The following is a 9836-nucleotide window of genomic DNA, read 5'->3' as shown; positions in this document are numbered from 1 at the left end:
TTGAGGTACAGTACCACTTCATTAGGGAGAGAGTCTTGGCAGCCAGGAGGCGACATCGAGTTGGCCTACGTGAGCACACAAAATCAGATCGTTGACATCTTCACAAAGGCCTTGGGAACTAAGAAGCTCCACACATTTTGAGATACGCTTGGAGTACATAAGCTGGGGTTGAGCTTGAGGGGGAGTGTTGAGATGTCAAGCTCAGCATGAGCTGACACTCACGAGGCGCCTGCATGGCCATTTGACATTTACATCACTGGCGGGTTTGGTAGCTCGCATCGACATATCTTTACCATAGATTCTACAGCTAGACTACACCGACCACCTATCCACTCCACTTAGAGTGTTCACATTATGGACTATAGACCTCTTTTATTGTGAGAAGAAGAAGAACAATTTTCAGCCTCTCACCTTGTGTGCTCTCTTCTAGGGTTTGTGTGAGTGTGTGTGTGCTTGCAAGAGCTCAAGCTCTCTTCTCCCCTGCATCTTTTCATCTTGTGCACCAATCCTTGTCACAATGACAAGACCTCATGAATGATTTCTCAAGGTCATAGAAGATGATATGCAAAAACGAGGTCTAGTATGGGCAAGGGTGAAGAACATGTTTAAGGATGAGGTGACATAGGAGTGGGCTAACTTGACAGGGAAAAAGTTTTTGGTGTGGGATGCTAATAACCATTTTATCTCTGTGTGTGTGGGTGTGTGTGTGTGTGTGTATGTGTGTGTGTAAAATTATACATACATACATACATACATACATACATACATACATACATATATATATATATATACAATATATATATATATATACAATATATATATATATATACATATATATATATATATATATATATATATATATATTATTAGTACATGGTTTCAAGCCCATTTACTTTTGAAAATTCTTCCATAACTCTCTCTGGGCCTTTCAAAGATGACTTAGAGATAAATACATGTACCTTTAACAAATCCCTTAATTTTTTTAGGCCTACCCTCAAACTTATAATTTAAAATCTTTGAGACTTTACCTAGCCTATGGTGTTAATTCCTATAACATAATAGTCAAACATTACCCTAGGAGGTCAACTGAAAAAAGTTCACTAGAGTTCCACATGAGATCTATTTTATATTTGGTATTTACAAATTTACATTTAGAGTAGGTGTCCTATTTATTAGTTTCCATACTATTTGAAAGGATGTATATAAATAAGAAATGATATCCTTATTATACTATAACACATTGGGGGCACAACATCATTTTTTAGCAGTGTTTTATAAGCATTTTTGGGAGGGGAATGTCGTGGCTTTTAACGCTGCTGAGCATGTTTCCCTTCTTATGTTTTACATGTTATAGGGTTTGTAAATTTTAGGGTTGTTAAGATTAGGGTTTGTTATTCTTTCTCCCCTCTATGGATAGCGTTTTGAGAGCTATGTTTCTCTCAAGAGGTGGCCATATGCCTTAGCCCTATGCAGCATGAGGTTAGTGCATAAAGCTTATGCACTAGCCTTATGCATGAGGCTAGTGCATAAAGCTTATGAATTATCCATATGCATAAGCCTCATGCATAAGGAATAAGCCTCATGCATAAGGCTAGTACATAAGGCTCATGCATGAGACTTATGCATTAGACATATTCATAAGCCTCATGCATGAGGCTTGTTCATAAGGTTTATGCATGAGGCTTAGGAATAAGCCACATGCATGAGACTTGTGCATAAAGCCTCATGCATGTCTCATGTGTAAATCTTATGCATGAGGCTTATGCATTAGCCCCATAAGCCTCTATGCATAGACTTTAGAGAGCTATACATCTCTCAAGAGGTGGCCATATGCCTCATGCATTTACATTTACATGAGGCTAATGCCTAAATATTATGAGTGCATAAAGCTTACGTATTGGCCATATGAATAAGCCTCATGCATGAGGTTAGTGCATAAGCCTCATGTATGAGACCTATACATTAGCCATATGCATAATCCTTATGTATGTGGCTTATGCATAAGGTTTATGCATGAGGCTTATGCATGAGCCATATACATAAGCCTCATGTATAAATCAATATGCATTATCATCATGTATAAAGCTTATGCCTATTGCTAATGCATAAATCGGGTTCATAAGCTTCATGCATGAGGCTTAATGCATATGTCTTTCGCACTCACATACCAACTCAAGCGTGCTTCCTTTTATAAATCTACACATAGAAATATGAGCTCCTACTAGTATCCATTTGAGAAAAAAACAAGGGGATCCATGCAATGCTTACTTATATATTCTCTTAGTTTCCTATTGTAGTATTCAATATAGATGTTGTCACTTGATACCATACATGGTGTAAGAAAACTCACTCAGCATTCCCTTGATTGTGGACACACACACACACACACACACGTGTATAAACCGTATATAAATACATAAACAAATAAACAAGCATACATACATACATATATTCACAAGGATATATTTTGGTATGCATTGGGAGAGGGGGTGTTTCATCATTGGGTATCACTATATAAGTCATGGAAGTAAACATTAGACCCCACCTTGATGGCCCTCTACAACCTCTTGGGTGCTTCTTCCTCCCAAGGAAATCTACATCATCAAGAAGTGAGCATGTCTTAATACATGCACAAGGCATGAGAAGAAGTGATTCTAAGAGTGTGACTCTCTATATTGGTCTAGAAAAAAGTGTTCTGAAGAGTGATATTGGTCAAATTTGAAATTTCAAAGTAAAGAGGGTGGATGACAAGGTATAGGGGGCTACCAGTCAAGGGGAAGAAAATGCGGGAGGCCGGATGACAAGTTGTAGGGGGCTACCAGTCATGGGCTAACAATCAAGGGGAGTAAAATGTGGGAGCATACCATCGCTCTTTTACCACCCTTGACATTCTCTTAGGTTACTCTTCCCAAAGAATCAAATATTATTGCATCCTCACTATGGGGACACCTCATCAAACAGTGCAAAAAATTGGCATAGACCCCAAAACTCCTTTCTATGGGGTCATGCTCAAGGAAACTCATAAGGAGCACTCTTGTGTGGTGAGTTCAAACATGACACCTTGAGATCTAATACCATATATTACTCTTTTAGGATCAAGGTAATAATTTTAGATTATCTTGCACTCACCAATAGAAATATTAATAATTTTAGAAATATTAATAGAAATATGGCTTATGCATTAGCCATATGCATAAGCCTCATGTATAAATCAATATGCATTATCATCATGTATAAAGCTTATGCCTATTGCTAATGCATAAATTGGGTTCATAAGCTTCATGCATGAGGCTTAATGCATATGTCTTTCGCACTCACATACCAACTCAAGCGTGCTTCCTTTTATAAATCTACACATAGAAATATGAGCTCCTACTAGTATCCATTTGAGAAAAAAACAAGGGGATCCATGCAATGCTTACTTATATATTCTCTCAGTTTCCTATGGTAGTATTTGATATAGATGTCACTTGATACCATACATGGTGTAAGAAAACTCACTCGGCATTCCCTTGATTGTGGACACACACACACACACACACACACACGTGTATAAACCGTATATAAATACATAAACAAATAAACAAGCATACATACATACATATATTCACAAGGATATATTTTGGTATGCATTGGGAGAGGGGGTGTTTCATCATTGGGTATCACTATATAAGTCATGGAAGTAAACATTAGACCCCACCTTGATGGCCCTCTACAACCTCTTGGGTGCTTCTTCCTCCCAAGGAAATCTACATCATCAAGAAGTGAGCATGTCTTAATACATGCACAAGGCATGAGAAGAAGTGATTCTAAGAGTGTGACTCTCTTTATTGGTCTAGAAAAAAGTGTTCTGAAGAGTGATATTGGTCAAATTTGAAATTTCAAAGTAAAGAGGGTGGATGACAAGGTATAGGGGGCTACCAGTCAAGGGGAAGAAATGCGGGAGGCCGGATGACAAGTTGTAGAGGGCTACCAGTCAAGGGCTAACAATCAAGGGGAGTAAAATGTGGGAGCATACCATCCCTCCCCCTGCTCTTTTACCACCCTTGACATTCTCTTAGGTTACTCTTTCCGAAGAATCAAATATTATTGCATCCTCACTATGGGGACACCTCATCAAATAGTGCAAAAAATTGGCATAGACCCCAAAACTCCTTTCTATGGTGTCATGCTCGAGGAAACTCATAAGGAGCACTCTTGTGTGGTGAGTTCAAACATGACACCTTGAGATTTGATACCATATATTACTCTTTTAGGATCAAGGTAATAATTTCAGATTGTCTTGCACTCACCAATGGAAATATTAATAATTTTAACTTTTGCAAAATCTTGAAGTATAAATTGGATACAAAAATTGCCACCCAATCTAGTTTCAAAAAAAAAACCCATCTTGTGGTGTAATTTTCACGGCTTAAATTGAGAAAAACCGATTGTGATTTTTCCTAGCCTTGAATTTAAATAGTCAAATTTTTATCATTTTTATTTATAAAACCAACTAACCTATGTATTTTCTCTATAAAAATCGGTGGAGTTTGAAGGTCATGCTTTTTCTCACTTGTTCAAAAAAAGTCTATTTCTAACATTGACCCAATTATCCAAAAGATATATATATTTAAGCTCTTACAACTCTAAAAGAGAGTGTGTTCAATGTTCATACATCATCATGTATACTAGACCATGATTGTCCTCTTACACAAACACCATTAAGAGCACATATGTAATATTTAAGTTTTTACAACTCTAAAATAGAGTTGTGTTCATACATCATGTATACCAAACCATGATTTTCCTCTTATACATCATTCAGAGCACATATGTAAAAATATAAATACAATTGTACACACTTTGATGATCACCTGGACAAGAGCACGTCTCCTACAACTAGTAAGAAGAGATTTTTCACATAATCAAAGTATTCCCCTTGCTTCTTTGAGATTTCTTATGGCTTTTATTAGTTATTTGAGAAACTTTTATGGCTTCTCCATGCTTTGCACACTAATATTTATACTTTGCATCTTCTGGCTTTTTCTATATTTAATGTAATTTTTTTTTGTAGGAAGGCACTAAGATGTATCACAAGTAGTAAGACTTCACCTCTAAAGTGAGTAATCATCTGAAAGGTGACGACGAGGTTTGATTGACTCTTCGATTCTCTCCAATATATCCAAGTTTCTCAAGTTGGAAGTACTTCTATTCCCCCTAATTTGTAGCAGTCTCTGCAGCACCTGTTTTGATGTTGGGCGCTCTGATGGATACTGCCCAGTACACATGAGAGCCAATTTCATAAACAAAAGCACCTCTGTGTCACACCTTGAAGCTTCCACTTCAACACGCAAACTAGGGTCAAGTGCATCAAGGAACCTCTCTGGAAAGAAGCTTTTGGCCCACTTTGACATGTCAACCCCATTGTCAAAGAGTTCACTTGTCGGCTGCCTTCGAGTTAACATACAGAGTAGCACAACTCCATAGCTGTAGATGTCTCCCTTGGTTGAGTGGTGAGAAAGTGTAGCACACTCTGCAAAAGGATAACAATATAAATTTATGGTATACACTATAGTGGTATTTGAGGAATTTGGAATTTCTCCTAGGAAAGACACTTAACAAAAGGAGCAAATGCATCAATTAGCTTTCTATTTGTCACCCACCTAATTATGTATCTATGTATCTATATGTATGTATTAATGTGTGTTTGTGTGTTCACATACATCGACTAGCTTTCTATCTATCTAGTTGTTTATATATATATCTCTGGTTATATGTATGTATGTGTGCATGCGTGTATGCATATATATGTGTGTGTGTGTGTGTGTATATGTATATATATACATATGTGTGTGTGTGTGTGTATATATAGAGAGAGAGAGACCTGGTGCAATATATCCTATAGATCCCTTGAAATGGGATGCTGATGAATAGGAGGTGGTGTTGGGGGTTAGGAACTTTGCTATGCCAAAATCTGCTACATGTGCCACATTGTTCTCATCAAGAAGTATGTTGCTTGGTTTCAAATCACAGTGAATAATAGGCACATTGCACTCATGGTGCAAGTACACTAATGCTTTCCCAACATCCAGTGCTATGTTCAGAACCATCTCCCACTCCAATCGAAACGTTTGGCCTTGCTTAAACAAAATCTCTTCGAGGCTTCCATTGGGCATGTATTCTAGAACTAGGACTTTCATGTCGAGATTACAGCAGGTGCTTAGAATAGGTACAAGATTTCTGTGCCTGATCTTGCCTAATGTCTCACATTCTTTGCGGAAGATGCGCTCTACTTCCTCAGGGTTATTTTCGAAATTGAATCTTTTTACAGCCACCATTAGTCCATCTTTTAGTATGCCCTTGTACACCTTGCTACTACCACCACTTCCCAAGAGGTTGCTTTCATCAAATCCACTTGTGGCAGCCAGAAGCTCCTCCGAAGTGACTCGAAATGATATTTTTTCGAGTGGATCTAGGAATGAAGCAACAAGCACAAGAAAGTCAGGTTTTCAAGTGCTACTACTAGAAAAAAGCATGCTATATATATTCATATCGTCAAAGCCTGCAAGCCAGTAGAGTAATGCCAATACATACTAGCTTTGGAAAGGTTCATGCGAGAGCAGCTGTGCCTTACCTTGGAAGAACCTCCTTTGCCCAACGTTTGGAAACAATTTGGATCGGATGCACCACAGGAAAGAACCACAGACGATTAGTGTGACCCCAAATACGCTACAAACGATAGCAGTAATCACCCATTTCTTAACCTCAGAATGGGTAGGCATTGCAGGGCAGCGGATAGCTAGTGGTGGGCCACAAAGCCCGGCATTATCTGAAAAGGATGCAGCTGTCAGGTTTGTGAAGAATCCTGTAGCAGGGATTGGACCCTGTAGCTGATTGTGGGAGACGTTGAAGAAGTTGAGTTTTGGTATGTCAGCAAGCGCAACAGGTATTTCTCCTGACAAGTTGTTCATGGAGAGGTCCAGGTGGAGAAGGTTCTTGAGCTTACCTAATGCTTCTGGAATTGTTCCATTTAAATTGTTGTGTGAAAGACTCAATGTTTGAAGGGAGGTGCACTCACCAAAGGTAGCAGGAATCTCACCCCAAAGCTTGTTGAAAGAAAAATCGATGTTTTGTACAAAGATCAGTTTTCCTACCTCGTTGGGTATCGATCCGGTGAGGGAATTATGAGATAAGATGAGGTTTAATTGGATGTGGGGAAGGGTGAGCAGCGAGGTCGGGATGGCACCCGTGAAGTTGTTATGTGACAGATCAATATCCTCTAAGTTATGGCAGTTTCCCAGGCGCTCAGGAATGCTCCCTTGCAATGCATTTTCCTGCAGATGCAGCTTTCGCAGAGAAGAGAGACGGCTCAGATCAACAGAAAGGGCCCCTTGCAAGGCGTTGCTTTGAAGATCTAGCTCGTAAAGCTTGGTGCATCTGGAAATCTCACCTGGGATGGGCCCTTCCAGCTGATTTCCTTGGAGGTCCAGCAATTGGAGACCAGACAGGCTCCCGATCACGCTGGGTATCGTGCCGGTGATGCTGTTTCGTGCGACTTCCAAGCTAAGAATCGCCGTGGCATTGGAGAATGTCACCGGCAAGTGACCGGAGAACTGGTTGTCAGACAGATCCAACTCTTGGAGATGGGGGAGCTTTGCAAGGAAGGGTGGCAACAAGCCGCGTAATGAGTTGCTGGAGAGCTTGAGGTGCTGCAATTGTGAGCAGTTGGCGAGGGACGGCGGCAGAGGGCCGGACAAGTTGTTCTCTAGCAACACAAGGTTCTGCAGGGCGGCCAAGGATCCGACATGGGTCGGGATAGCACTCTCCAGATGGTTGACGCCCAAGTCGAGGTTGGCAAGGTTGGCAATGCTGGTGAAGGTATCCGGGATGGCCCCCCTCAGGCTGTTCATGTTTAGGAACAACAGCTCTAGATGCGACAGATTACCTAGCGTGAGAGGGATATGCCCTGTCAGTTGGTTCCCCGTCATGTACAGCTGCTCTAGATTTGCCAGCAAGCCCAGCTCTTCGGGAATGGATCCCTGCAGCTTGTTGAAAGCCAGATCCAAAACTTGCAGGCCAGAGCAGTTGCTTAGGGTGGTCGGTATCTCGCCACTGAGCGAGTTCTTCTGCAAGCCAAGATACCCCGGACTTGGGGCAAGTCCCTCTGAGTCCTGTGCGCTGAAAGAGATGGCGCCCAGCTCGTGCGGAATCGCACCCGTGAATGCATTTTCTGAGAGCTCCATGAAAACCAGCCCTGAGCAGTTGTGCAGCCCGCTCGGGATCTGCCCTGTGAAGCTGTTGTTGTACAGATTGAGCACTTGCAGTGATGAGAGTTGATCTCCTAGCGAGGGCGGTAGCTCCCCGGACAGGCGGTTGGAGAAGACAGAGAGCTCCACCAACGCGGTGCAGTTGCCCAGCGTCGGCGGCAGCATGCCGGAGAGCTGGTTCGCGTAAAGGCGCAGTACGCACAGCTGTTGCAGGCGTCCGTACTCGGCTGGGATGGAGCCCTTGAGGTTGGGGTTGATGGAAATTTCGACCTGAAATAGCTGTGAGCAGTTGGCCAGCGACGCCGGCAGCGCGCCAGTGAGGCTGTTGAACCACAAAAGCAGATATTGCAGGCTTGGCAGGTCGCCGAGAGCAGCCGGTATGCTGCCGGTGAGGTTGTTCTGAGCCAGGTTGAGGGTGTCAAGCTGGGTGCAGTTGGCCAGCTCAGCTGGTATACTCCCATGCAGCCAATTGCGGTCAAGCTTGAGCTCCTGTAATTGCCATAGCCTGCTCAGAGATGAGGGGACCTCCCCAGACAGATGGTTTTGGGACAGATTTAGCTTCTCAAGGCGTGCAGGTAGATTTGGCGGGACCCCTCCAGTTAGCACATTTTCTGACAGGTCGAGAGTTCGGAGCCAAGTGAGGTTGGCAAGAGACTCGGCGATGGCGCCTTGCAAGCCGAGGCCTGGAAGCTCCAAGCCGACCACTTTGCCTCGCCCCCGCCTGTCGCAGCTCACTCCCACCCACTTGCAGTAGAACAAGGCGCCGTCGCCTGATTGGCGGGACTGGTTGCCCCAACTGGACAGCGCGTACGTGCCGTTGTTGAGGCGCCGTTTGAAGTCCGTCAGCACCGTGAGTGATAGAGCTGCTTCGCCGCCATTATAATGGTGAGCTTGCACGGCGCCCAAGTCAACAACAGAACACAAGAACAGTAGAAGGAAGAAGTGCACACAGAAGCAGCAGCTGATGCGCATCCTCATTTTCTCTCTCTGGATTCCAAGGGAATTAGTTCTCCCTCATAGACCGGCCGGCCCCTTAATTTATACCCCAACGCCCCCACGCTCGCCTTGGTCATCACAACCATAGTCCCTTCGTGCACTTTGGATATGCTATGAACTCAAGGAAAATGACTCATGGATGAATACGATCCCCTTTTAGTGGTTCACACCAATTGGAGATATGTGCCTTGTCTTGTTCAATGGTAAGTACGAAAAGCCCCATGTTGTGCTTTTCTTCCCACTCTCTTGCTTTACCTTCATTCACGCTCAGGTGGAATGTTATGATCCATCCCACCAAGAAAATATTTCACTTTTTTGAAACCCTCTTCTTTCACGAGTCAAAAAGTCCTCTTCTCGTGCCCACTAGCTTTTCTATTTGTTTTCTCAAATCACAAAGAAATTGAGCTTAGTAAAATAAAAAAAATCATGAAGAGGATCCGGATGCTGATATCTTTGCCTTTCACACCACCTTCTTGGCCACTAAAGCCCCATTGCCACAAAAGATAGAGTACTTTACAAAAACTCTAGGTGGAAAAGCCACCAGCTCATATGCTTAGTATGGTCTGGAGTACTTCCAGACATTTGAGGAAC

General features: G+C 42.4%; 1 protein-coding gene across 2 annotated transcripts; it reads right to left on the bottom strand.

Annotated features, from left to right (window-relative positions):
* Nucleotides 1-4703: 4703 nt before the first annotated feature.
* Nucleotides 4704-9539, bottom strand: LOC147621017 (uncharacterized). Of its 2 annotated transcripts, XM_086825274.1 has the most exons (4): nt 8775-9314; nt 6617-8087; nt 5867-6454; nt 4704-5515 (listed from the first exon to the last, which is right to left on the bottom strand). In XM_086825274.1, the coding sequence occupies exons 1-4, from the start codon at nt 9225-9227 to the stop codon at nt 5097-5099; spliced, it is 2931 nt and encodes a 976-aa protein (XP_086681400.1). In that variant the 5' UTR covers nt 9228-9314; the 3' UTR covers nt 4704-5096. The 2 variants fall into 2 exon arrangements, with proteins under 2 accessions (XP_086681400.1, XP_086681399.1); XM_086825273.1 differs by having other exon boundaries at nt 6617-9539.
* Between the last annotated feature and the right edge of the window lie 297 nt (nt 9540-9836).

Source organism: Cibotium barometz, chromosome 31 (genome assembly GCF_041138505.1).
Source record: "Cibotium barometz isolate CiBa-2024 chromosome 31, ASM4113850v1, whole genome shotgun sequence".
Taxonomy (NCBI): Eukaryota; Viridiplantae; Streptophyta; class Polypodiopsida; order Cyatheales; family Cibotiaceae; genus Cibotium; species Cibotium barometz.
The sequence above is the reverse complement of the archived record's forward strand: the minus strand, read 5'-3'. Positions and strand labels throughout refer to the sequence as shown.